This window comes from Chiroxiphia lanceolata, chromosome 8 (assembly GCF_009829145.1).
Source record: "Chiroxiphia lanceolata isolate bChiLan1 chromosome 8, bChiLan1.pri, whole genome shotgun sequence".
NCBI lineage: Eukaryota > Metazoa > Chordata > Aves > Passeriformes > Pipridae > Chiroxiphia > Chiroxiphia lanceolata.
Window position 1 is genome coordinate 13,397,067 of NC_045644.1, and position 27,896 is coordinate 13,424,962.

At 45.9% G+C, this 27,896-nt stretch overlaps 1 protein-coding gene across 1 annotated transcript in view; it reads left to right on the top strand.

The window, feature by feature from the left end:
- ARL3 (ADP ribosylation factor like GTPase 3) overlaps positions 1-27,696 on the top strand; it is a 30,309-nt gene extending 2,613 nt beyond the window's left edge. Inside the window, exons 2-6 of the mRNA XM_032694900.1 lie at positions 7,448-7,591; positions 8,727-8,843; positions 12,939-12,989; positions 14,945-15,130; positions 23,626-27,696. Of these exons, the coding sequence (XP_032550791.1) occupies positions 7,448-7,591; positions 8,727-8,843; positions 12,939-12,989; positions 14,945-15,130; positions 23,626-23,673 (546 nt within the window). The 3' untranslated portion in view covers positions 23,674-27,696. The remainder of the gene's footprint in view (positions 1-7,447; positions 7,592-8,726; positions 8,844-12,938; positions 12,990-14,944; positions 15,131-23,625) is intronic.
- The last annotated feature ends 200 nt before the right edge of the window (positions 27,697-27,896 follow it).

Sequence of the window (27,896 nt, forward strand, 5' to 3'; positions counted from 1 at the left end):
ATCTGGCTGCTCTTATCCAGGCGCTTTGTGTGTGGAGAGGGCGGACTGGGTGTTCTCCAGTGTTCGTGTTATTTGATACAACATTTTACTGCCTCTTTGTCTATTTTTCATTTCCGGGAGTTGTTTTTTGAATTGTAGCCTCTCAGGCAGGGTGGGTGGCACTTTGAGGTGCCTGGTGGACTGGCTGGACTGGCAGGAGACTGCACTGTCTCTCTAGATTCTCAACTTCCGCTGAAACAGAATTATCCTTCGTGGTAGAAATTCTGAAACAGCAGCAAATGTATCCAAAGCAGCTGTGGCAGCCCCGGGGTGTGGGTCAGCAGTCAGAAATGATCCAAACAGCTTGATGTAACAATTTACGGCTTGTCATCTGAGCTGTGGTAGCTGCCCGTGGACGTGTTCTGCCGTGTCGTGATTGCGTTGGGAGGCACTTAAACCCCCTTCAGCAACTGCTGGCTCCAGTAATGAGAGGGTTAATGCTGAGGTTTGAATTATTTCAGTGTTCATCCAAGTGAGTAGGTACAGAGGGGAAGTGTCTCCTTCTGCAGAGCATACCAGCATTTCTCACAGCTGTGGGGCAGAGGTGGTGGAAGGTCATAGGTAGAGCGCGGAGGGAAGGATGAGCATAAAACTGCATAGCATGAGAGACAATGTAGCGCTGTAGTCTTTGGCACAGTTAAGCAGCATCTGTGGTGGGCACACAGCAAGGGCAAAGGGAGGCTGCTACATGAAAGGTTATGCTGCTTTCCAAAGTTTAGGAAATGCTGTGTGAAGCAGAGCTTGTGGCCTCCTCATCACTGTAATAACAATCTTTACCAGGAGAGATGGTATGTTATTGATAGATACTGGGGCCAGAAGATGGCCGGTGTTTTTCTAAAACCATTGATTGAGGATGACATCATTATGTCAAAACCAGAATTGTCAAAGTGTGGCCCCGTTTTACAGTTGAGGAAACTGAGTGATGGAGTGTCTAGCTGATACTAGACAGATCTGGTAGAGAGGATGAAATACCAGCATAGCTAAATGTGTAGTCAGGCATTTTTCTACTGGTCTTGAACTCATGTTTCTAGGAAAACCAGCATTTATCTCTTGCCTACTGTAGATGTACCTCATACCTAGAAATTCTTTTTTTTGTCCCTTGTTCCTTAGCAGTAAGGCTCTATTTAAAAAGGCCCCATTAGAAAAAAAAATGCTTTCAAGGGTTTTAATAGTACCTTACTACTTTAGTTTCCCAGTACAGTTCCATGTCATGTTTTTTGGTTTATTTTACTGATTGCTGAGAGGTTGATAGGAGAAACCACCTGCAGATAGGAGAGTATATCAGCCACTGACCAAGACTTTGAAGTTCTAAAAGCAGACAAAGACTGCTGACATCGTCCAGTGCTGGGCATTGGCTTTTCTCCGTGCAGGGCAAAATGCTTCCTTCAAACTTGCTAAAACCAAAGGAGATTGATTTTAATTATGAAAAGAGGATTCGTGCTGGTATTGGGTAATGTATCAAACTGGAAAGTGCTGTGTGACCTCTGACAGAAAACTATGTTAGTAGGTTTGAGCTGAAAAAACTCTGTAGGTGACTCGACTCCATTAAATTTTGGATTTCAATTCAGGAAAGAAAGTCTGCATTGAATGACACCATATGGTGGAGACATGCAGCAAGCAAATGATTTTTTGGGAGTTTTGCCAGAGTAAGAAGTATTGAATAAACTGTGCTCAATAGATTAATTTACTTCGGTTGTATTTTGAAAAAGACTGGGTGATTTTATGACCATTAGTGACATTTGCAGTTCTGCAGCCGAAGATAAAGGTAATCAGACGTCATTCTTCAGGGCACCAGCTAATCAGTGCAGTTGTCAGGAAGGACTCCCCTCCTCCAGCTCTGTGTGTGCAGGATTGCACCCTGGATGACAAATGTAGCCTCAAATATCCACTGCGGAAGGCAGAATATTTGGCTCAACTAAGCCCCTCGTCCTTCCCCATGTCAGCTTCTCCTGTTTGACTTTCTGAAACCATCACGTGCACCCTCTGTCTTTAACTTATTCTGTAAAAATGGTGAACTGCTACCATATTGCTTAATTAAAAATAAATTGGGGTCCAGAGTTGTGCTAGGTACTGTGCAGGCAGAACATGGAGTTGTTCCCCATGCCATGGAAATACGGTCTGCCTGAGGTGAGAGATAATCGAGCGATATGAGTGAGGAGAGTCCAAGACAGGTTTGAACTTGACATGTTGGCTGCCTAAACCTCATCAAGGATTGTAGGTGTGGCAGAGAAGGAATTAGCAGAAGAATCATGGGGTGGTTTTATGGATATTTTGCGAAGTTTCTCCCACGGTGGTAGGAAAGGCACAAAGCTTTGAGAATACAGCTCAGCAGTGCTGGGGGCAGCTGTGGGGAGACAGGAGCCACTAAGGCAACTGTGCTTGGCTGCGAAGAGCCTTGAGGATGAAGACAGGTGACTTGTGGTTGCAGCAGTGGGGAAGAGGGCGTCTGTGCAGGGGTGCAGGGATGGGGGAGATGTGGTCACAGTGGCAGGCTGAGCTGCTGAGCTTTGTGGCTGTATTGCATCTTGGTGAATTGATTTGATTCTACCTAAATATCCACATATAGTAGATAAGCAATTGCTGGTGACTAAGGGTGGTTTTATTTTAAATTCATTATCTGAGCTTTGTGGCTAATAAAGTTAAACAGAATACATTTATGTCTCTTTCCTAATAGGAATCAACTGTGCTCTACAGCAGCTCGTGGACCATGCTTTTTATCCATGCACCATGTATCCAACCCTCAGTACAAGGGGAAATTGTTCTTTCCATTATGACTTTATATTGCCAATCTGATACAATATTTAAACAGATTATCTCAATGCTCTGTTTGTCCCAAACCAATTTTTGCTTTGGCCTATAAAGTGAATCTTCCTTTCAGCGGCTTCTGTGGTACAGGATGTAGTTACATGCATCAACTAGTTCAAAAGACCCATATACAGCATGGATTTAAAGCTGAATAAACCCACAAAACCCTTAGCTAGGACTATAAATGTCACTGTATTTTTATATATGTCTGCCTTTTTTTTTTTTTTAAAGAGACTAGGATTACTGCATGGAGCTATAACTGAAAGTCTTTTGATAATTCGGTGGGTATTTTAAACCTAGCAATGATATCTTTTCATAAAACCACACATCCCTGTTTTCTGGAGGATGCTAATAAGATGGTTAGCTTTTCTTTCATGCTTGATGTGTTTGAGTGCTCCTGCCCATTTAGTTGCATCTCAGAATTTAATGCCCCACTCTGATTTCACCGTAATTGTCAGGAGTCTCTTTTTCTTATTGTATGTCCCCACTCACTGTCTGGAAAATGCAGTCTCCTCATTGCTGACCCCATCAGTCTGTCTCCTCATGGTGCTCATAAGGAAAACCCTCTCCACCAAGGACAAAGATGTTTTTAAACAAGCCAATCTGATATAAAACATAGTTTGCTTAACCCAGAGGTGACCAAGAAGCGATTGCTGGCGGACTGTGCCCAGCCTTGAGGTGCTCTGTCTGGCTGCCCTTCTCCAAAGGCTGTGCACGCTGCCATGCTGTGCTGCTCATTATCTGAGCAGCGTCTGCAGTTCCCTTCTCTGTTACAGATGCCGCAGTCTGCTTAGTTTTGTGCAGATGACACACTGCCCTTACAGTCCTGTGAGTTGTCTCTGCAGCTCCTCAGCCAGCCAACATCTCAACTGTTCTGCTCAAGACTTGTCCTTCTTCTCACCCTGGACACCCCAGTGAGTGAGTGCCACTGGCCTGGCCATCGTTCCAACCTCCTGGGCATCCTCCCTCCTCACTGCTGGTTAAGTTGCAGCACCGAGACATTTGTTACCTGCTCTGCTTCAAATATCTGCTCCTGCTCTGTTGCTTTTGAGCATCCTTTTTGCACAGATTTTCCCATTTCAGGACTTTCTACCTGACACCTCTCATCAATAACAAGGGGTTGCTATCTGACTCTCATCAGCCCAAGTTAGTTTCAGCATTGTGTTTGTGAGCAGAGAAGTGTTTGTCCATCAGTGTGTGTGCAGCAGGGGCTGCTTGTCCCACACAGTGGTGGCATGCAACAGGGAACTGGGCTGAGTTATTTTTTCCAGTCTGCTAAGCTGTCAGGAAATGCTTTCTGTCTTCCTAGCCAGTGTGCTCATAAGACCAATTACAAAAAAAAAAAAAAAAGGGGAAAAAAAGTTAGAAACCCATCTGTGCATGACTTTTCTTAGTTTTAAATCTTCTCTAACTGCAGGGATAATGCTGGGTTCAAGTTTTAAATACTATTTACAGAATAGTAACAATCATAGTAACCAATACTATTATTTGGCTCTTGATTTAAGTTGTGCATACAGACCATGTAACCTATGCCGGCAGCTACTGAAATAAAGTCCACTTCTCTATGTTGCCTTGCTTGTATTCCAGCCTTTTAAATCAGCTTACTTTATACCTTAGAGAATACTTTTATTTCTATATATATCTTCTCTTCTATTGGCTACCCCAGATAATCCTGTGATCAGCCATGCAGCAGTGTCACTTGAGTAGAATATGGAACGATGCTGATCGTTTTCTCATAGGCTGTCATACTAGCCCAGAAATAGCATCCATCTACAATGGGAGAAGCTCTATTAACATTTACAACTGTTCCTCTCCCCGACCCCTGAGAATTGCTCCGTGGTAGATAAGCAATACTTTGTAATACATTTCTTTGCGCTCAGTATTTTGGAGTTGAATTCTGAAATATAAAGGCTCCTAATCCTGATCTGCTCTGGGATACACTGCTCTGCTCTTAGCAAGTGGTGCTGTGAATAGGATTAGCATTTCAACAGCTTCTTTTTTTAACTGTGAGCAATAAACTAAAATAATAGGGCCTGATTCAGAGCTCTCCAAAGTCCGCAGTAGTGCTTTGGCTGGTGTGCGTTGGCTTTGGGTCAGGCCCATAAGAATGGGAAATTTAGTGTTTCCCTGAAAAGGAAGGAGAATGTGTGAATTTTAGAGTTCCTGCTCCTATGGGGTCTGTCCACACCGAGCTGAAATCCACGGATTTACAAGCCAACAAACACAACTGTAAATTTGACAGCAGGTGAAATGAAAATGTGTTGCTAGTCATAGAGTTAAAACTTGTACTTTTTAATGATGTCAATAGCACTTAGGACATACATATAAACATGTGAGCATTTAAGGTATTTTTGCTGCTCTTCTTTTTCTCTTCCCTCCGACATGTGGAAGTGCATACCATCATGGGGCAGAACGTGGGTTGGGCACTGTGGCCAGGGAGATGAGCTGTTGGGCTGGGAGGGTTCACAGTGACTGGCTGCACTGAACGCAGCCCTTCAAGTTCATTAGCCATGGGTCCAGGGGTGAGAGCCAGCTGTGAGCATCTGGCCCTCAGGGCCCAGCACATGGTGTTACAGCCCTGTACACTTCAACTAAAAGGAGTTTGGGGATTCGCTGTGCCTGTACCAAGCAGAGCCCAGTCCTGATTAACAGCTTTTGAGCAGGGCCTGGATTCCCAGTTTTTTACCAGCCTATTTATCCCATATGAGATAGGTGACACCCTGAGCCTGCTTACTGTGTGTTAAGATTGCAGTTTTTCTGTTCTCGCATGAGCTCTGAATTTCTGAATCTCAGCTTTCCACAGTGCTTTTTAAAAGCACAGCAATGGTAGCAGTCCTGAGACTTTCTACAGATATCCTTCGAATGCAGTTTTACCAAGTTCCTTCTCTTTTCCCTCTTTCTTACACATCACACATGTATTTTGAGCTGTGGCTGGTAATTAAATGGAAAATTAGTCTGAAATTGAAAATGCTTAGAGGGGTGGATCGAATGTCACATGTATTTGAATCTCTGTGCATTATTGAAAGCTTCGGTATCATGACCTGTAGTGCCGTGTCCTTTCCAAAACGCTCCCCACCTTGGAACAGTGCAATGAGCAGCCAGAAGCAGCACTTTCTGAATGGATAAGGTGGGACTCTCCCAGAGTGGGCAGAAGGGCACTGCTGGAGACGGGGGATACATTGCAGCAGTGACAGTTGTACTGCTTCCTGCAGCTCTTTATCTTGAGGACAACTTTCTGATTGCCACGATCTGGAGGGGATCAGGAGCAACCTTCAAGGCTCAAATAGTCCTTGGCTCCCAGCAGGAATATTTAGAGGGTTTAGTTCCTCATAGCAACAAAGCACTTCATGACATTTAACTGATTACACCCTTGCAGGTCGACAAGAAGCATTGTCTCCATTTTGCAAATTGGAGAACAAAAAAGCTTGAGAGATGGGCCCTGTGGGCTCAGGTTTCTGCTGATAGTTGAACTTTCTTCCTGGCTCTGAGGCTTAGTGTGCTTCAACAAGGGAATTGTCAGGGAGATAGGTAGGAGGAGTGCTCAGGGCTCCAGAAGGGGCCCTTAGAGGTGTATCCCTCTCTTGGATTTTCTCGGGCAAATTAGTTGCAAGAGCACCTGTGTCGCCGGGCAGGGTCTCAGTGCGGTGTGTGCTGCTTGGGCTCTGAGGAGCAGTTCCTGACAAGCAGGGGCTGCAGAGCAGCGCAGCATTGTGCCCAAGGACACCCAGGCATTTTTAGTGTGTCAGCCCGCTCCTGTGCCCTTGGCCACAACTGCCTCTGGGGCTGGGCAGCGAGAGGCAGGTGGAAATGGGGTGATTTGCATCTCTTGGTTACGTGCCAGGATCCGGAATATTTTTCCAGCAGTTTTTGAGAGGTGCAGGTCTCAGAGTGGTGACACTGACAAAAGCTTGGGTGTGCTGCTGTAAGGTGCCCGTTTGGAAATGAGCTGACCTGGATATTCTGTTTCCTAATCCTGAGTGATACTGTCAGCTCAGAGAGCTGAGCCTGGCTAATGACTGAAATCCACTGTGCTTTTCTTAGCGAGGATGTGTGGTGATCTGAGATAGTTGTTAAGTGCTCCATCCTGAGAATCAGAACTGCACGTGCCCCATGGGTCCAGCATGTTTTAGACAGATAAACAGGGTTTGAGTTGACCAGGGAGTTACTATGAAAAGAACAATGTCAGGTACATAGTAACCTGCAGTTAACTAGGAGGGAGATTAAATTAATGGTGTTTTCCTTCTGATAAAGATAATGAAGAGCTTGCAAGGACTTGGTTTACAGCTCCTACACATGGTGTGTGTAGGCACTGTCTCCCTGGCACAGGGAATGCCAAACAGCTGTGTGACAAGAGCAGTGCAGCCAGCGGGGCACCTCACTGCGTGACATTTGTACTGTCTGAGTCCTCGTTGATACTCTGAGATGAAAGAAAATAGGGGGCAAGGGGAATGGGAAATTAAATGGGAATAGGGACTGCAGGAAGGGATTCAAGGTGTTCTGGGATCTACCACCCTACAGAGCCTGTTTCAAGGGAGGAGGGCATGACACTGGGGGAGAGAGTCCAGGGGGGAAATAAACACTATGATCTCTCTTGTGGATTTAGGGTTTACTGTCAATCCTGCGCAAACTAAAAAGCACCCCGGACCAGGAGGTGAGAATCCTCCTCTTGGGACTGGATAATGCAGGCAAGACTACACTCCTGAAACAGCTGGCATCAGAGGACATCAGCCACATCACACCAACACAGGTGAGGAAGGCCTTTACCTCTCAGGGCAGTTCTTGCAGTCCCATCTGCCACCTTATACAAAGCACTGATGATTCAACAGTCTTTCAGTAAAAGGGGGAGCAGCTGGAGCCTGGTGCACCATTAAGTTTGTGTCTTTTCTGCCTAAGAGGAGGCTTCCTGAAGGAGCCAGAGAGCGTCAGGCCAGATCTGTCAGGTAGTGCAAAAGTGGATGAGTGCTGTGGAGTTCTGCAAAAGGCTTTTGGGTCATGCTAGGGTTGCATGGATGGGACTTTGTTCCTGTTGTCCTTGCCAAACAGGGGACATGTACAGTGGATGCTGCAGAACTGGGCAAGCCCCTGTCTCTTTGCATCTTTCACCCAGACAGCTCCAAGGGTCCTGCATATACCAGTGCTCCCTTCTCTAATGCCTCTCATCCCCTTTTATTGATCCTGAGGGTTGGGGAGAGGGATGTCTCCCATCAGAAGCACTGCAGCATCGTTCCAGAGGAGGTTGCTAGAGAGCTATGGGAGATGCTTCCCCCCACCCTGTAGCTGCCTCCCAAAGCTCCTAGCCCTGACACCCCAATTCCAAGCCCCAGTCCCCTGGGTGGTGTGGCAGCACGTTGCCAGCCCACGCCACATCCTGTTTTTCTACTTGAATGCACTTTCAGTTGGTGCTCTAATTGATGAAATGGACCCTTCAGACGTGCAGCTGTTGCTCTTTTAAGCCTGGCATTAGCTGTGTCGTGTCGAATTGAGCTGAGACCTCTGGCTTCATGTTAGCTGTGACTGTCTACTCAGCTTTCACAAGCTCAACCCTGCTTCTCACAGTGCCCTTGTTTTCTCCTTATCTGCAGCTCTCCCACCTCTTCCTGCACCTACACTGCTACGCCCTCCCAGGGCACTAACTGCATCATATGTCTCCATAGCCATGACAGTGTTAACCCTTGACCCAGGAACGCTGGCAAACTGATGGTTTGGCGGCTGTGTTTGCTTTTGCCAGTGTCTCTCCAACAGCTGATCCATCTTTGTGGCTGCCCAGCCCATCCTGCTGCACGTTGCAGGCATGGGATATATAAGGTGTTAGTGTCTGCCTGCGAACATGCTCCAGCCGTTCAGGCTTATGCTCTATGTGGCTTTGTTTCTGCTCTTTCCAGGGCTTCAACATCAAAAGTGTACAGTCTCAAGGCTTCAAGCTGAATGTATGGGACATAGGCGGACAGAGGAAGATCAGGCCATACTGGAGGAACTATTTTGAAAACACTGATATCCTTGTGAGTATTGGCTGCGGTTGAATGCCGTGTTCATGCAATGGCTTTCCAAGGTCTCAGCCAGAAATTCAGAAACAAGTAATGTAATGTCCCAGTCCTCAGCAACACCATTGCCATTGTAACAGGAGTTATTCTGAGCGAAATGGCAAGATTGGTTGGGTGCAGTAAGAAAAATACAGTAATGTTTGGAGAAATCCTTCGGTTGTATGTTTTTACTTTCACAGGATGGTGCTGTTTATAGCCAGTTCCTTTCCTCTCATCTCAGTCTCCTCCAAATGAAAGAACATTAATAACTTGTACTTTACTCATCTATAGCTCCTTTCACTGGAGACTCTGAAGGCCTGTCATGGGCATTAGTGACTTAAGCCTCGTGTGTAAAGGTAGGTCAGTATGGTGTCCTTGTTTTATAGGTAGGGAAACTGAGGCACAACAATTGAATTCTATGTCTGCGTCAGATAGGAAAGCTTCTGACTGAGGGACACAGAGAGACCCCTTGTCTTTTCTTTTGCTCCTTTAATCATAAGACTGTCTTTTAATGATTTCGACAACTTAGCTGTAATTACCTTACAAATAGCTGCAGATGAGTACAATTATATTTACAGTGCAGAACCTTTGTGTTTCCATGCCAGACCACATTGCCCTGGGACCCTCCAAGTGCTGTCTTGACCAGTTTCAAAGATTGCCTCTAGCCTACAGCCAGATATGCCAGGATGAAGGCAGGCTCGGGGCTCCAGGCCTCTCCCCACCCCAAGCAATGCTGCCTGTGGAAACAAAGAAGAGGCAAAGACTGCAGGGCTCCCATGGGAAAGCAGAAAACTCTCTCGGAAAGATGCCCTTTCTCCCTCTGTTGCGCACACACATACTCCCCATGTGTCAGGAGCTTCAGTGCACTTCCATGGAAGTATCAGTGCAAATAGGAATAGGACTCTCTACACCAAGGCTCATGTCCAGGTGCTGAAAGTCCTGGCTGTGCCCGGAGGTTTAGAAAACATTGTCCAAATGAAGCTGTTATTTAACCGTGACTAATAAACCCTTGGTAATTTCCTTTGCTGATCACCCTTTTTGAGCCTTAATTTGGAATCTGATGTTCAAGGGCAGCCACCACTGCATAAACCCAGTTGGTTGTTTTTGCAGAGCATAACGGAGAAATCTTTCTAGGGAAGAGGTCTGTGTTTGAGAAATGAGCATTGTGCTCCTCTGTGGCCATCGAGGAGAGAGACATGGCGTGGCTGTGAGGTGATTGTGCCCACTGAGCTCAAGCTCTGCTGCTGTGTGTGGCGGGGAGGCAGTAGGTGTGCAGATCAAAGTCAGCCCTGCAAAGCAGCAGCTCTGGGATCTCTGCCTGCTGTGGCAGGTGCTCAGGCTGCAGAGACTGCGCAACCAAAAAATAGTATCTGGAAAACTCTGCTGGCAAAGGCAGTGAGCTATACTGGCCTGTGGGCTTCCACCCTTCCCAGTGTGTGCTGCATGGGAGGTGCAGAAATAAAGGTGAATTTGAAGATATCTTCAATCACATTTGAAGATGAAAGCAGCTGTTTTCCCTGCCCCCCTCCCACCCCAGTTAAAGCAATGTGCAGAAAAAACCCTTCTTTTCCTATGAGTAAGGAGATAGGTAGATAAAAGCAGAATCGGTTTGGGGGAAACAGTGGTGTGAATTCAGAGAAACAGCTGGTGCACAAATGGACCTGAGCACCCCTGCCTGCACTCCATGCTGACACCCAGTCCCGAAGTGGGAGATGTCAGCATGTTGGAGCAGTGCTTTGCTATGTCCATACACACCAAAACTGGGATCAAGTATATGCTGATGGCTCTCTCTGTCTTCTCCCAGTCCTCACCCCTGTTATAGCCAGTAATTTTACCCTCTGACAAACCTGGTGCAGGCTGTGCATCTTTAAATTGAACCACCATATCCCTCATGTTATTTCTTCATCCAGTCCTATCACGTGCAATTTCTGCCCACTTACTCCAGGTTGTGTTTTGGCATGTTTCTCAAAGGAGGTATCCAGCTTTACAGGGATTTCTTTCTCAAAGCTCCATTCTCCAACATGGTATTCAAACTGGCAAACTATGCTACCAAGCACCACAGCCAAAAATAGGCTCTTGAGTGGCCCAGGCCATAGAAGGAAGTTGGAGATGAGATACACTACAGTTCCCAGGACCCCCTGTTTCTCTCTTCTCCTAAACTGTATTGCACAAAACAGAAAGGACCCTCTAAAGAGTATTAAAAAGCAGGAAGTGATTACAAATTCAAATCCATGCAGGTGCCTTTGAATGAGAGCTTGGTCTTGCATCACACACCTGTGATATTTGGAAGCTTAACCCAGGCAAATAAGGTGTGGATATCTGGCTGATTGCATATTCAGACAGGCACCTGCAGCTATTTGGCACAGTGCTCGCTGGTTTGGAAGTAGGCACTCGGCACATACTTTACTTTCTCTGTGCTTTTGTTGCTTTTGCCCTGAGCACAGTTGTATCCAGTTCTCATCTTGCAAAATAGCTCCATAGCAAGGAACAGAGCAGTGCAGGAGAAATCCTGGCTGGTTGGGACTTGGAGCTCTTCCTTCCCAGTTAGATAAGCACCGTAATCTGGGAGGTGCTGCCTTTCAATTGAGAAGTAGCACTTGACCATTGCGTTCACGTGTCACTGAACTTCCCCAGAGATATCCTGAGGGAGGGCAAATGACACTCCAGTCTCACCCCAGAACACAACTGCAGCCCTGCAGCTTTTTTTGGTTTGTGTTTCCTACCCCAAATGGGATGCACGGGGGTATAATGCTTGGCAGGGGCGGAGAGGACGGGTGTAGCTGTTACAGTATTGGTGCACGTGCTTGGGATCACATTGCAGGGAGGGGCTGTGTGTCACGGTGTGCCCACGGGCCATTCGTTCCCCATCACATGGCACCGCGTGCTGATGCATCCCCACGCAGCTGCGTCCAGCCTGCCCGTGTCCCCCAGCCTCTGTCACTGCACATCAGCCCCAGGTGATCTGCAGAGGGGTCTGTGAGGTTTGCTGGGTTACCTCCTCAGGCCTAGCATACAGATTCTCCTGCTGCGTGTTTGGTCCTATTTCAAACAACTCGAGTGCTGCTCATTAAGGGAGTGCCTGTAGTTTAATAGATATTGCTGCTAGAGATCTTCCCTCCCCCTACTATTTGGTCGAAATTATCCTGGAAGCGTGGAGTCTTATGCTGAGACTGCCTGCAAGGATGCCATTTATCTTGATGGCGGGGTGCTGTGCTCATCTATTCCCTGAAAACGAGGCTGACACTTGCTCCCTGTAAGCCACCAAAGAGCATGCAGATGACATGCTAGCAGCTTCAATCACTGCTGATGGGGAATGGCAGGGACTGGAAGCAAAATGCTCAGTGTTTGTCACCAGTCCTGTCCCTGTCTGCCATCCCAGCACCCTTCTCCTTCGAAAACCTTCCTGTACCAAGCAATTAAAAAGGCATACGAGGCTATTCTTGCCTTACTGAGGTTTCCCATTTTTTTTTGGATGGTAGCTGAAAATGGAGTCTTACAGGATGGATCCAGCCCTCCTCCCCATCAACCATCTCCAGGAGGCTGCAGTAGGATTGCCTGACGGAGAGGAACTTGATGTCTCCAATACATTCACGTGTCCCCTGAGTGCTATTGTGTGCATTGGTGGCTTATTGAGGAGGTGATGCTGGAGGGCAGCATGGCGCAGTCACACCAGTGTGGTGCTGGTACACTTTGCTGGGGTGAAAGAACATGTCTAGCTCCCCAGATTTTGCCCTCCTGCATTCAGCTTCAGCTTGTAAGCCTGTCACTTGAAACAATACCAGAAGTCTCCTATTCTCTTTAGATAACAGAGGCTATGAAGATGGTGAGTGCATCCCCGTACTGCCCCCACCTCCTTTCTGATCCTACCCACGTGGCTGCCCACTCCCCCAACTTTCAAAGAGGTGGTTCCTCTCCTTTCAGAACATCATGAAGTTTTGTCAACATTTGCTATAAATAAGAGCAAGGATCTTTGTGCCCAAAAGCATAATTATTAGATTCAGCTCGCTTAAGCATGTGCTAGTGTGGAAGAGTGTCTTCTGGGAAGAGTAACTTTTCCTGTCATTTCTTTTTCAGATCTATGTCATTGACAGTGCAGATAGGAAGAGGTTTGAAGAAACGGGTCAGGTAAGTTACTTATGCCCAGCTTCCTTTGAAGTAACTCAGTGCTCCTGAGTGGCCCTTGCTCACAAAAGTTAGAAAGAGGATTTTGTTGTTTATGAAGGAAATTTGCATTTCAAGGGACTTGCCTTTCAACATCAATGCAGATTATTTTGGTAGATGTGAAACAAGGAAAATAGGTAGCCTAATTCCGTTTAAATAGAACGGTTTTCATTAAAGTTATACAATAATAGCAAATGGAGCCTAATACTGAAAGCAAGAACTTCTCTAAGTCCTTTAAACGTTGCCAAACCAAGACCCTGAGGAATCCTATTTTCTTATTTACAAAATTGAAATGGAAATCATATTGACTTGATTGTCTTTTGGATGTAATTGAAAAAAAACTAAGAACTTTCTAACTAGGACTGGCCAGAAAATAAGATTTCCGTTTTGCAAAGTTTTGATGTTTTGTAACATTTTATGTTTTAGGATGGAACAACAGTAGGACTTTTGAACTTTCTTTTGTAAAATTCAGAAAGTGACAGTGTCCCAAAATAGCTAGCAACAAATTTACCCCCCAAAAGGTGAGATTTAGATTAAAGCCCTCTGTTCTGCCTGATTTGAAGAAGGCACTTGATCTTTTGCCTCTCATGTATCATGGACACACCCCAACAGCAGAACTGTTGGTTGTTCTAGGAGTGGGGGCAATCTTCCCCTGCTGGAGCTATTTCATTTTATATAAGTAATTAAATATTCATTGGGCAAAAGAGAGGGAGAGGAAGCAGAAGCTTTTAGAGCGCTTGCCCGAGTCAGGCGGAGTCAGCCAGGACCCCTCCTCATATTTCCACAAACACTTTTGGTTTCAATAAATCAACTGTGTCAGATGAAAGACCTATTTTGTTGAAAAATTCCCAGCCAGCTCTGTTTATAACTCCATTCTCTCATCCTGGTTTCCAAACCAAACATTGCTTTTGGGGGGATGGAGTCGTATTTCCACTGCAGTTTAGCATCTCCCTGACTGCACTCCTTTAATCCAAAAGTTTCTACCCAGTGGATAAAGGATGTTAGGACAGTATCTGTGAGCATGAGACCTTTCCAGCTAAATAAGGAGCCCATAAAAATCTCATGCATTCATCTGTCTGCAACGCCAGCAGTCCCTACAGGTTCAAGTTCTGCTGAGTTTGTCATACGTTCCCATAGGGAAGTGACTTGAGGCTGGGTGCTTGTTTCATGTGAGACCATTGCACAACCCTAGGCATGAAGTGTTTTAGCCATCATTGATCCACTGCAGATTCAGATTTGGGCTATTCAAAAAATCTCTTTGAGTCACCTGTTTTTGAATGAGCAAACCCATTCTTCAAGATGCCACCCAAAATGTGTGCCATGCCAAAATCCAGCTAGTAAAGCTGATTTAGTTTGTTTTCACCTAGCCAATGCCTTCAAAAGCATAAGCACTTTCTTATGGTAGGGAGATTTCCATTTTGGGGCGAGGGGGGAAAGTCCTCTATTGTTCAAACTGCAGTGTATAAAACTTGGAACAAACCCCTGAAACTCCTTATTAGCAAAGATATCGGGGCTGGTGTCAACGGTTGCTCAGGTACAAATGCCAGTCAAGCAATAACTTAAGACAGATTCCTCATACTGCCAATTTACATGGTTTTTACTGTTTCATCAGTTTTGGTCTCCTGGGATCAGGAACTGGTAAAACAGAGAGTTGTAGCCTTTAAGGCAACTGCTAATTTCAGACCAAAATGAAGATTTTTCTAACCTGTAATTGGAAGAAATAGCTTTTGAACCTTGGGCAGAGATGATTGTATACATTTTTGGTCTCTTATAATAACATCTAGGTTTCACTGGAACACACTCTTCTAGCATTTGCCCTAAATATATTTCTAATTAGAGACAACCACTGGTGCTTGAAAGTTTTCTGCCCTTCCCTCTCTCCATCTTCCCCCCACCTCACTCTCTTGTAAATGACACAGGAGCTGGCTGAGCTTTTGGATGAAGAAAAGCTTAGTGGAGTCCCCGTGCTCATATTCGCTAACAAGCAGGATTTGCTGACGGCTGCCCCTGCTTCGGAGATTGCCGAGGGACTGAATCTGCACACAATCAGGGACAGAGTCTGGCAGATCCAGTCTTGTTCAGCTCTTTCAGGAGAAGGAGTACAGGTGAGGCTCTGGAGAAGGCTTGCTGTGCCAGCAGGCCATCTGTAAAAGATTGTTGATCTGCAGGGTGGGGCTGGACCAGCTGCCTCACCAAGGAGGGTCAGCACAGCCAAACCCTTGCAGCGCAGAACGCGGGGCGCGTGTGTCTCATTGCCTGTGCAGAGGGAAGGGAGAGCTATGGGCCCTTGGGATGTCTCCATCCCTGGGAAAGGGGAGAATGATTGCCTCCCCACCCAGGAGCCCTTGGCTGGGCCAGATGAAGACATTGATTTATTTTAAAGAGACTGCTGTCAGGTTAATCATTCTCACAAAACAAATCGTCTTTTACTATTAACCCCTTTGACTGTTACAAGTGTGCACTCTAGAAATCTGATTTACCTTCACTACTGATGTCATTTGGCATTTTGCTCAACCCAGGCGCCAGAGAGAAAAACTGATCAATTTTTCTGATCCAGAGAAATGCAAGAGTTGCACATGGGGCAAGGGCACTTCTAATGACAACATGTGGGGCAACAAAAACCCACCAAAGGGCCTGAGCTGTGTCTCTGTGCTGAACTGTAATAGCTGTGTCTTGGGCTCCTGTGCTGTAGCCAGTTCCTGCGGTATAGTAGCTCTTTGTAATGTAAATGGGACCTAGGTTTGTTTATTTCACTCCTAGGCTTTCCTGAATTAATGAAGTATTTGCGGTGCTCTAAATCTGAGTACTCCCTTCACTGATATTTAAAGAAACAGGATGGCGAAGACATTTATCTTCATTGCAGTTTCTGTAAAACCTTATTTGCAGATGCTACAGAGATGTTCAGGATAGTCAGATCTCAAGCTGGGTATGAAGAGCGGCAGAAGCAGCCCGCCATACTGAGTGGGCAGTAAAATGGCAGATGAAATTCAGTGTTGACAAGTGCAAAACAATACACATGTGGAACAACAATCCCAGCTATACACATATGACAGTGGGCTCAAAATTAGCTGCCATTACTCAGAAGCAGATCGTTGTGAACAAAAGCTCGTCAGAGGCCAGAGAGGAAAATCCAAACACTAGACAATTACAAGAAAGCAAACAAGAAACATCTTTTCTAGCAGGTTAAAGTCATGGTGGACCCATACCTTGAACATGACATTAATTTCTGCCTCTGCCCCATTTAAAAAGATTTTAGTAGTAGTAGAATCATAGAGTCCAACAAAAAATTAGAGTCTTCAGGAGATCGTTATACCAACTTCATGTTTAAAGCAGGGATAACAGTGAGTCTAGAGGAGATTGCTGAGAGCCTTGTCCAATCAACTTTTAAATATCTCCAAGCATGGAGATTCCACATCCTCTCTAGGTAACCTCTTCTAGCACTTAACTACCCTAATCTGAAAAAATATTTGCCGTATATCTTCTCAGAATTAGGAGAGATTTGAGAATCCTCTATTGAGAATGATCAGTAGCACAGAATGCCATCTGTATACAAGGATAATAAATAAATTAGGACTTGCAGCTTGGAAGAGAGAGGACAGACAATGGGAACATCTTCAGGATTTATAAAATAAGGTATAAAAATGTCAGACTGTATGCTGTTTTTCACATTGCTAGAGGGAGGGTGTTCCTAATGAAATAATCAGACAGCAGCTTAAAAGAAGTAAAAATAAGTGCTTCTTTGCGAGTTGCATAATTAAATTGTAGATCTCACTGGCAAAGGATGTTGTGGAGACCAAATGTACCAGTCTTAAGAAAAATACTAAGTGAATTTCTGAAGAAGGGATCTGCAGGCAATCACCACTAAGATCTGGAGGCAGCTTTTGACTGAGGAACAGCTTGGGCCATGGACTGGGAGGGAAGAACAGAGCAAGAGAGATCCTGTTCCTACATGGTCTTTCTCCCTGGCATCCAGAAGGAAAGCTGGATGAACCATTGGTCTGTCCCAGTACAGCAGTTCTTCTAATTTCAAATTCTCAAGCTGATGTTTAGACCTAAATGTTGTAGATGGTGTCTTCCAAAGGGCCTTTATTTACTTAGCTAAGATACAAATTCAGCTATGTTCCAGCCAGTCTAGTGAAGGGCTTCAACTATAATCTTTATTCTGAAGTGGTGGTGGTAGAGGGAAATGCATTCCACACTGGCGGTGTATATTCCAGTCCAAAGAAATGTGATCAGGAAAGTTGACAGGGTTTCAGGCAAGCATAGGTCACCTTCTTCCCTCCTCCAGGCCCTCCTCTGGTTTATGGATGTCCGGCTGTAAAGGAGCAGTAAAGTAGCAGGTGAAATTCAGAGATGTGGGTTGGATGTGAAAGAATGAAACAACAGAAAGTGGCACTTTCTGTTTGTGGGCTTTGAAATATGCCTCCTTCTTGAGCTGATCTGTGTGCTCTGCAGTGGACTGCACCCTTCTTCATTGACAGCACCTTCTTCCTGTGCCTCCTCCCTGAAGTACAGCGCATCCCTATACATTCAGTAGTGTAAAATACACAGCCCAGCACCCTCTAGCAGGGAAATGAAATCTGCTTCTGTGCTCACTTCCAAAAAACAGAAGACCAGAGCCAAATAAAAGTATTTACAGGCCAGTATATTGTGTTCATCATGCTTATCTAGACAGTTTAGGTGCAGGCCAGATAATGTCCCTCTTGGTTGTAGGCAGTCTCGTTTCCCTAAATACTGCAGCTTATTCCATAAATGATTATTGCAGAAAGGTCAGGGACATCACAAACTCTCTGTAGCTCGTAGAAAAAGAGCCTCTACAATTTCTCTTCAGGCATAACTGCAGGCTTGTCAAATCCAAGCACTCCCTTTCCTTGCAAATTGAACAAAATGGTTTGGGAGATGGCTTTTAAACTAAACCTGGATCAGCCTAGAAAGAAATGGTGTCTTCAGTCCTGGGACCCTTAAGGAGGGGCCAACATGCTGAAAATTTAGGAGAACCAAAGAACTTGTTTAAAGAGTGACATCAAGAATGATGTTTTTGAGGATCCTAGTACACAATATCTCTGCCAGTGGCTCAGAACATGAGCTCTGTATGTGTAATTAAACCTCAGGTCAGTGCTTTAAGAACTTCTTTGAGAAATGACAGTGAGTGACAGCAAAATAAGTGAAGATGTGGAAGCATCAGGTATTCAGAATGAAAGCCAAGGAGTGGGCGCGCTAACCATCGCTGCTGATGGAATGTATTAGCTAGAGTAGAGCTGGAGACATCACTGAAGAGTGGTGGCGTATCTTGTGCTGAGCACATGCAGGAACAGAGTTCATAGGGGAAGATGTTTGTGATAGCTTGAAGGAAGAGCAGTGAGCAAAGATAAATAATGCCAATACATGAAGGAGAAATAGTTTGAAGGTCATTTAATTAGTTTAGCTGCTTACACCATGGTGTATAGAACTGGGTAGTTAAGACTGGGGATTTCAAGGTTAATGAGATTAGATTATGGTTAATAGAATGATATAAATTTAGAGAATTTAACTAGTATTTGAAATGGGTTATTTAATAAAACTGTTAATTAAGGGGGGAATCCATATAGTCATCTTCTCTTTTAAAATTAACCACTGGGGACTCTGGAAAAGGGGCCCAGCAGTGTCCTGAGCAGGCTCAGAAGAGAGGTGACTGGGTTAACTGGAAACCCCATGCGGTGTCTCAGGATGCCAGCTGGCAGCCCCTGTTATGCCAGCTGAAGACTTCATTACCTTCTGACCGTAACCGTGGGCAGCGCTTGTGTTAATCAGACTTCATGGTGCCATTGAGGGAGGAGTGGCATCACACACTCAGAGGCTTTTTCAAACAAAGTCTGCTTGGGTCTGATCTTATCCTTCAGCTCCAGTTCGGAAAGCAGGAAAGCTTTTTTCTCCCTGCCACAGCCATCTGGGCTGTGCCTCTGGAGCAGAGTCCTGAACAGCCTACACTGAGCCCCTTGCACAGGATTCAGCAAGTGAGGGAGGTGATTGCTGATGTCAGCAGAGGAACACAAGGGAACTGTTGCCTCATAACGGCTCTCTAGTGCCACGTAGGCTTTCTTGGGGTTGTATTGTGACCAGATCTCCGATTGTAGCCCTTGGTGTGCAAAAGCTACATACATCTCACCCTGGCTGGCTGTGGTGGGGTGAAAGCAGGCAGGACTCTGCTTTGCAGCCTGCCCTCTTGCTGGAGGTGTTATTTAGGGGCCAGGGTGTGATATTAAATATGCCTCAAGGCTTTGGACCAATCTGTGCTCTGCAGCCTGTTTCTTGTCTGAAGCAAGAGTCTCCAATCAAGGCAGCAGGAGTTCAGCCTGCCCTGAGGAACTGTCCTCCAGAACGATGCTGCAGCGCATTGTGTCCAAAGTCTCACAAACATAATGGCTCTCTGGAGACCATTAAAAGCCACTGAAACTGAGAGTAGCCACTAAACTTCTCTAATTTATGCCAAAGCCTGTCTGGCCCAAAGGACTCTGGGAAGGGCTGAGCCTCCGTCTCCCTGGCTGTTTCAACCCAGTTGAGAGTGAAGCCCAAGACCCAAGTTATGTCTTTGCTGCGATTCAGCACTTTCATAAGGACTGAACCAGAAAAGGACCCCCTTGGCAATATGGTATCTGCAAAGCTTAAGTTTTGTCTTAAAGATGTCTTAGCCAGGGCAGGCTGAATGGGATCTTCCACATCTTAACAAGGTTCTGGAGCTACTTGTAAATGTGATTTAAAACCAGTTTTGATGACTGCAGCTCTCCTGAGGCAGGCAGAGCATGTTAAGGAAAAGCAACTCTGTTTCCAGATTACAGGGCAGTGTCTTCTGATTTTTAAGCAGGGTAAGGAAGGAGTCTACAGTGCTGCATCAGGGATATGAGGCCTCAGAGGACAAAAAAAATAAGCTTTCACCCAGGCAAAAAACAATGGATAATGTACTGGCAGGATCCTGTAAAAGCCAGCCTGTATGATGACTCGAGGTGCAAGGAAATGACAGATAATGAAGGCACAGTCCTGCCTGTGCTGAGGGAGAAGAAAGTGACGGTTAAAATAACGCATACCAAAAATGCTAGAGATGGAGAATTTTGCACTTGCCTGACCCAATTTGTTATGGCAGACAGAGGATTACATGAAAGGATTAAGCTTTGCTGTCCTTAAGGTCACATTAGGGGTCACAAGTTTGTGGCCTTGCCTGATCCCTGGCTTGCAGGGGAGCAGAAATCGGGAGGCTTTTTATGGGGTGGAAAGGACTTGTTCGCTGTGTTTGAAGTCAGATTACTTCACTCCCATAGCCACAAAGCTGATAATGCAGAGAATAAGCAAGCAGTGGGCTAATCTTAAGCAGGACTTTTTATTTCTCCCAGGGAAGGCTCTACCAGTACTTTCCCAAAGGGCGTTGGAGTACAACTCCCTTGGCACAATAGCAGATGGGACTGCAGCAAGGCGGGGTTGTGCTGAGCAGCATTTCTCTGCAAGGAGCATTATGCTCTTCCCTGGGGTTCTCTCTCTTTGCTTTGGTAAAGTTTACTAGCTGCTTGTTAAGGAGCTAAGAGAGGCAAAGCTGAAAGATCTGAAATCTTTTCCTGGCTAAGTTTTCCCAGGGTTGACTTGAGGCTGGAATACTAATATTGTATCCGCCCTGATCCTCAGAGTACCTGCCAATGACTGTGTCTCAACAAAGCAGTGCAAGGACATCTATCAAGATCTAAATGTTACTGTAGGGATTGTACTTTCTTCTCAGAGCCATCTTTTAAGCATGCAGATATAGGGACAGAGTGTGTAGGGACAAAGGATGACAACAGTTGACTCCTTGTGGACTAGACTCTTTCAAGCACTGTTTCCTTCTTCCCGTGTACCTTTCCCATAGCAGCTCTTTGTGTTTGTAGCAGCTTCCCTGGATTTCTCTATCTTACCAACATTTCATCCTGCTTCAGACCTTCAGTAGAAAAACTGCAAACATACCTTTTAGTTTCTTTTGCTTTTCATTACATTTGCTATTCTCCAAAGCATTTGGGGACACTGCAGAACACCACCACCCCCCCCCAAAAAAAAAGTTGCACCAGAAGCTGCGGATGTAGCTGAGGAAGGCATCTCACACGTACCTCTTTGATACAGCTGAGCATGTTAATTTTCCCTTTATCACAGGCAAGCAGAGAGGTACTTATGATTAAATGTGATCTTTTCTGTCAGTTAACTCACGCCAGAAGAGGGCTTTTAAAATCTATTCCTGCTTTAAAAGTTTGGCGACCTACTTACGTATTTCAAGCCTGTTTGGAGTTCACCTTTCGTCTTGCATTTTGCTATGTCATTCTTTTGCCCTCGTTAAATGCTTCATGCAGCCAGGCTCCCAGCCATGGTAAATCCCATCATAAACTCTGCTTTATGACCCTCGCTGCGCTGGTGCTGAAACGGTCCGGTCTGTCTTTCCCCTTCCCGAGCTCCCCAATGGCAGCAGGCAGAGTTTTAATCACTGTGAATTCAGGTTGTGGTCAGATTAGGTAGAAGATAGGATGCGTGTTTGTTGTTTTGCAGTGATGTATTGTTTCTGGGATTACTGTGCTGAATAGCAGAGGGTGTCAGCTGATATTTATTACTTTAAGCTGTCTCAGCTGTTCTGGTTCAGCAAATAAACCTACATTCAAAATGAATGAGGAGCTCTGCCTGCCTTGTATGCCATGATGTGTGCAAATGTGATTATTGCTTCCGAGGCAGGGGAAGCTGAAATCATTGTGGGAGCATTTTTATTTATTTATTTAGTTTTACTCTTTGCAGGCAATCATGCAGATTTCTAAAGCACACAATCAAGTCAAAGGCTTGACACCTCTCCTCCTAGCCCCATTGTTAAGCCCTGGCATTCCTCATGCTGGGAATCACTCCCTCCCTCTCTCTAAAGTGATAAGCTTTAAACCACACTATTGATTGCTTAAGGCATTACATGTTTTACACCTAGGTTATCAGTGTTATTGAAAGGGGAAGACACAAAGCTACTGGGCCTTAAAATGAATCTACTGCTCATCTTTTCCCATTTGCTCTGAGGATTTCAGACAATTTGTTTTACACTGATCTCTGCTGTGGAGATAAATAAATGAAACTGGAGACCTCAACCCTCCCCAAGGTTAGAGTTAGAAGTGTTATTAGTGTAGGGCCTCATGTGCACCCCAGCACAGGCTGGGCTCACTTATTCTTTATTTAACACAGCAACAAGGGCTGATTTCAAAAGTTGCTGCTCCCCTTCAGATAAGAAGTGTCACATAGCACAGTTATCAAGGTGAATTGGTATTTTCAAGTGAGAACCTCTCTGCTTCTGATTAAGCCCTGAGGACTCCCTCTCTTCTCTCTTAACTCTTTAGCTCCCCTCCAACATGGTCACCACCTCTGTGGCTGAGGGACAACACAGAGGCACAGCAGTGGGTCTCGGCTCACCCGAAGGGCCTGCCTTGCTGTGCCTTTGATCACCTGTCCTCGGGGAAGTTGAGGTCCTTGGCAGCCTTTTGGCAGTTTGGGGACAAGGGTGCAGGAAGCCAGCAACACTGCTACCATGGGGCTGTTGGCCTGAAGGCTCTGATCTTTCTTAGGGTCTAATTCTTGTTTTAATGATCCAGAAATGACCACTGAACATAATACAGTGAGATCCCCTGCTCTGAACTCTTAAGGTGACATTTGTCCAATTTCCAAATGCAAATATGTGTTGCTCCCTCTCATCCCCAAACCCCTACCTGCCACCTTTTTGACTTCAGCCTCCCTGTCAGCAGAGATACCTCCTAGGCAGGACAGAGGTAACAGATTTGATGGGACACAAATATGAGGAGACTGTGCATCTTGTGCTCCATTGTGTGCGTCTCCTAACAGATAAATGACAGGAGCAGATGAATTGTTGCTGTGGCTTTCAATAGCATATCCCGTTCTGGGATCTCAGCAATAAACTCACAAATTGGGTATTCATGGCACAAGTGTTGCAATCCTGCTTGCAGTGGCCAGAAAAGTCACCCACACATTTTTACAGGCATACCTTAAAGAGTGTATCAGCCTCTTGAAACATCATCACATTGCTTCTCACTGAATCCCTGTGGGACCCCTGAGAGCCCATATTTTGTGGGAGCCCTGAGGAACAAGGAGTAGGGTCCAGATCTGGGTATTGCAGTGACTTTCGTGGATCTGGATTTCAAGGCTTGCAGATGAGCAGAGAATTAGAGCCCTATTCTTAACTGGGAGCTGACTGTATAACAAACAGTCCCCTGAAATCCACAGTCTCAAGATTACTTGCCCAAGATTACACAAATCATCTGTAGCCGAACCTGGAACTGAGTCTTCATCTGCCACTGACATACCTTGACTGCAAAGGGATCCTTCCTCGAAGGACCTACACATAGCGATGTGATGAGACAATGATACTTTTTATGGTCAGGTGAAAGATTTAATGACCTCTGTGTGACAACATCTACTGAGCAAGGAAGCACTTATTTTTTTAACCCATGGTGGTTTTGGGCACAGAGGGGTTCTGTGAGGAGTCAGAACATGGTGCTTACAGAGTGGTGGTTGGGTGGGATTGGGGGATTCCTTTTCCCTTCGCTTGACTAACATTACCTTTCTCTGTCTGAAGGACGGCATGAATTGGGTGTGCAAAAATGTCAGTGCTAAGAAGAAGTAAAGCGATCTGAGCTGCATGGAAATGGAGGAGCGGTGGGAGCAGAATTCTAGCCTGAAAACACTAATTTGCTGCTTTCTGACCAAATGTTTTTCCATCTGTGCACAGCTACAGCTGTTAAAAGAAAAAAAAAAAAGAGAGAGAGAAAAAAAGGGAACAACATCGGTTTAAGCCTACTGCTGGATTTGGAACTTGACCTGCTCTTTAGTATCATTTTTTTATCCCAATAAAGGAATTACATATTTCCTCCCTATGCATAAATAGTATTAAATGTCTGATTAGCAAGCAAGTTTATAAGCAGAAGCAAGACTGTGATTCAGTGTGGAGCAGAGGGGTTGGTGAATTACTGTAGTTGCTTAGATGCATAAGGACCTGCCCTATACATGTGGCTGCTGAGGACACGCTCGGGTGTCAGTCACAGCTTCCCCTCAGTGACAGATAAAATGCGGTTGTGTTACCAATTGTGGGTAGTTTCTTAAAATAAAGCTGCTAAGGAGTCATTTGTGTAACGAGCGTAGAAGACTTCCACACATTCCTATAGCCATAAAAGAGGAGTTTGATCATAACGAGGCACTGTTGCATTGCGACACCGCTGTAGAAGGGAGAGAAGGGTTATATGTGTATAATTGAAGCTCTTTACAGTTGGAATAATGCAGGATGAGCATGCCTAGGGCTTTTCTCGCAGCTGAAGGAGAATTTAGCCCAGCGTTTCACCTTGAGCCAGCGAAAACGTGGTTCCTCCGTTCAATAAGTTCCATATGTGAGATTAGTCTTGATGTTGAACAATCCCTGTTGATTTTCCCTTGATGTTAAGGCAACTCTGCAGGAAAATGCAATTAAGTCCATGATTACTTTCTAGAATGAGATATCAGGTCCCAGGTTTCCTTTTTGAAATATGCAAAATGTATTCTCCTACCCCGCCACCTCAGCAAGCCTCGCCTAGCCCTGCCAGGGATTGGGGGACTGCCCCACAGTGGGCTGGCTGCCCAGTGCCTGAGGTCCTCCCAGCCCCATCCTGGCTGTGGATTGCCCTGGTGGCAGGTGAGGATGCCGATGAACGGCAGATGAGAGGCACTCTTTAAAACGAGATTTCATTCTTCCCTGAACTGGCTTTCCTGTAAAAGGATGCAGTTGCTGAAATAGGAAAGAGAATGTGTTTTCTGCGTCCTCGCCCCCAGTTCAAATCTAACCCCAGCTGACAGTGAGCAGGAACGATTAGCACGCCAAAGCAGCCATGTCCTGCATGAAGCAAGCTTGGTGACTCCTGGGCCAGTTTCTAATGCACAGATGGTAAAATAATCCCACTGCCCTGCTTGCCAGCTTTGTTTGCTGCCTGCCTGCGAAAGGGCAGAGAATGACTAGGGACTGCATTACCCCTTCCACCTCCTGGAGACGGACTGTCGGGCAGGATGGGGAAAGCTGCATGTACTAAAGCATGTGGCTTTACCACGCGTCAGCGAGTTGACTCATGGACCCAGGCAGACGGCTGACACCCCTGGAGCTCCCAGCTCTTTTTTCCTCCCTTCCCCTGGATGTCTCCACCTCACGGCACAAACATCTGCAGTGTACGTGAAGCAGCCCCTGGCCGCCTACGCGTTACAGCTTGGCAGATTAAAATCATCTGGGGCTCATTCCAGGTCCCCCCATACATCAGGATGTACAGTAGCGGTTCAGGGTTGATCCGCGTGTAGTTCAGCTGTCTGCTGTGGCTGGGGGCAGAGGGACAGCTGGGACAGCAACTGCTTTAGCAATCCAACTTTAATCTGCCTGCGTCCGTGAGTCAGCACCCTCCGTGTGCATCTGTCTCCAGCACAGAGGCAGGACATGCCTGCTGGAGTAGCACAGCCTTGCTTTAAAAACCAGACGACTGGGGAGGGGGCGGGGAAGAGCGGGCTCGAGTGAGCTGTTAAGCAATAGCTAATGACACAAAGTGACACAGCTCCAGCTTTGCATGGATTGAGTAAGGAGTCATAAGATGAGATGTTCGTTTAAACACAGCTTGCTCGGTGACTCCCCAGCTGCAATGGCTTATCAGGAATGCTGCAGATTTGGGCATGGCATGTTCCTGGGTCAGCCCAAGGAGGAGAAATTCATCCCGGCATCACCTTTTCCTTGCAATTAATGCATTTGCCTGATGCAAGCGCTGTAAAGAATTGCAGCCCTCTCCTGTAGGCACGCCTGGTGCTGGCTGAGTGGCAGAGCTTTGTGATGGATACTCCTGAGCTTTTGAGCTTTGGATTTGTCCGCATTGCATGCCAGATGCAGAGGGAAATGCTTGGATACTTGTCCCCTGGTCCAGGCAGGACAGAGCAAGGTCCCCCGGGGGGCTCAGGCATTGATCCTTCTCCCTTGCAAGGGACTTGAGTTGGTGCTTTCCTGCTCCCTACTTTTTTAGCAGTGGCAAATTTACTCTGTGACACCCCACCTGTGCCACAGTTGGCTTCCTGGAGCTGAAAAGCATCCAGGAGGGTAATTTGTTTTTTGTCTCACATTGGTTAAACTTGAAAATGTGTGTAAAATAGGTATGTAGTAATTTTCCTATCGCTTTAGTTGGGAAGGGAAAATTGCCTTATTGAACTCAGGATCCAGAAACATTTGCTGGCTCATTCATTATGTTTGCATGTAGCTACACGTATTGGTTGCGTGCATCTGTACTGCCAAGAGTGTCACCTGTAATCCAGCAGTTAATTTGGTTTTCCTGAGCAAGGTAGTGAGAGGAAGACCATGATAGAGTGATCTGTTCTGGGAGGAAGGAGGTGGATGGTTAAAATGACCATATCTTAAGTATATCACCCTGCAGTGATGGCTGTAAATGCTCATTGTATCGTAAACATTTCTCTGTGCAACCTGGTGAAAATGTAAAAGGATTTGAGATTCTGTTCACTTGCTGCTCCTTATCTGAATGTATTTACATTTGCTATACCCTCTGCAGGGCTCACTGCCCTGGGCTGGCACCTGGCTAAACACCACCTGCACAACTGCCTGGGGCCAGCCAGAAATGCCTGCCCCTGATCAGTGCAGCCCCTGCCCCTCTCCCACGCCTTCAGCCGCACTCTGGTTTACAGCAATGGCACACGCAAGGCTCTGTCCTTCCAACACTGTCAGCTTTGCCCTCCTTAAGGTGAGGCTGGGGGAAGCAAACCTCTCATTGGTATGGGTGGAGCTCTGCCACACTTCGCATCAATTCATAGATTTTTAAAGCCAGAAGGGATCGTTATGTTCCTCTCTCCTGACCTCCCGCATAACACAGCCCATTAAACGCCATCCCTCCAGTGGTGACTCACGGTTGAATTAGAGCCCCTCTGGTAGGAAGACACCCGGCCTTGATTTAAAGGCTTGGAGTGACAGACAGACCCACCCCAGGCCTCAAGAAGTTTGTCACAGGGGTTAATTCCTCTCCCATGGGAGTTTGTTGTGCTCCGCTTTCACATAATTAAATCTGGTTCTACCTTTGTGATAGATGGAAAGATGCCTCTCCTGCTCCTACCCCGTTGTGTTCCCTGGAGGGGAGAGGTAGTGGAAAAGTGAGATTCTCCAAGGGCACATCAGAAAGCATGAGTCCAAGCCCCTGCTCTGACCACAAGCACTGGGTGTGGGCATTTGTATCCTCCCCTGGCTGTGGCTGCGTCCCCCACTGCAGCTCCGATGGAGGATGTCTCTCCCTGCCATCGGAGAATGCTTCCCAAAGCCTCTTGCAACCTTCTCCCATTTTTCCCACTACCAATAATGTTTCTTGTATGTTAATGTTAATGACTTCTTCCTCTGTCAAAACTATAACTGGTCACCAGACTCTTTTTTATGAAGTGTACTGGGATGAGACCAACCCACTCCAACTCGCCTCTCGCCCCACAGGTCTCACCCTTCTCCAAAAAGGTGGCGGCTGTTGCATTCCTTGGGCCGTCTGAGTCCACACAAGCTCTTTCTTTTATGTTCCCTTTTTGAATTTCACCAAAAAGGGGTATTTGCAATATCTGGTCATGTTGTTACTCAGTGTATAATTTAGATGTCTTTGTCAAAAAAAAAAAAGGAAATAAAATTTAGTAGAAAGACAACTGGTGTTTAGGGGTGATCCTTTGTTCTTTGCCAGGTTCCTTTTCTGACAGCCATCAGCTGAGAATTGCCTCTTCCCAAGGAGCCCCCAGTCAGTCTGCAAAGCTACTTTTCCACTGCTTCCCTGTCTTCCCATCAGAGATGGTTGCTGATACTAGAAGTGATCAAAACTGTTG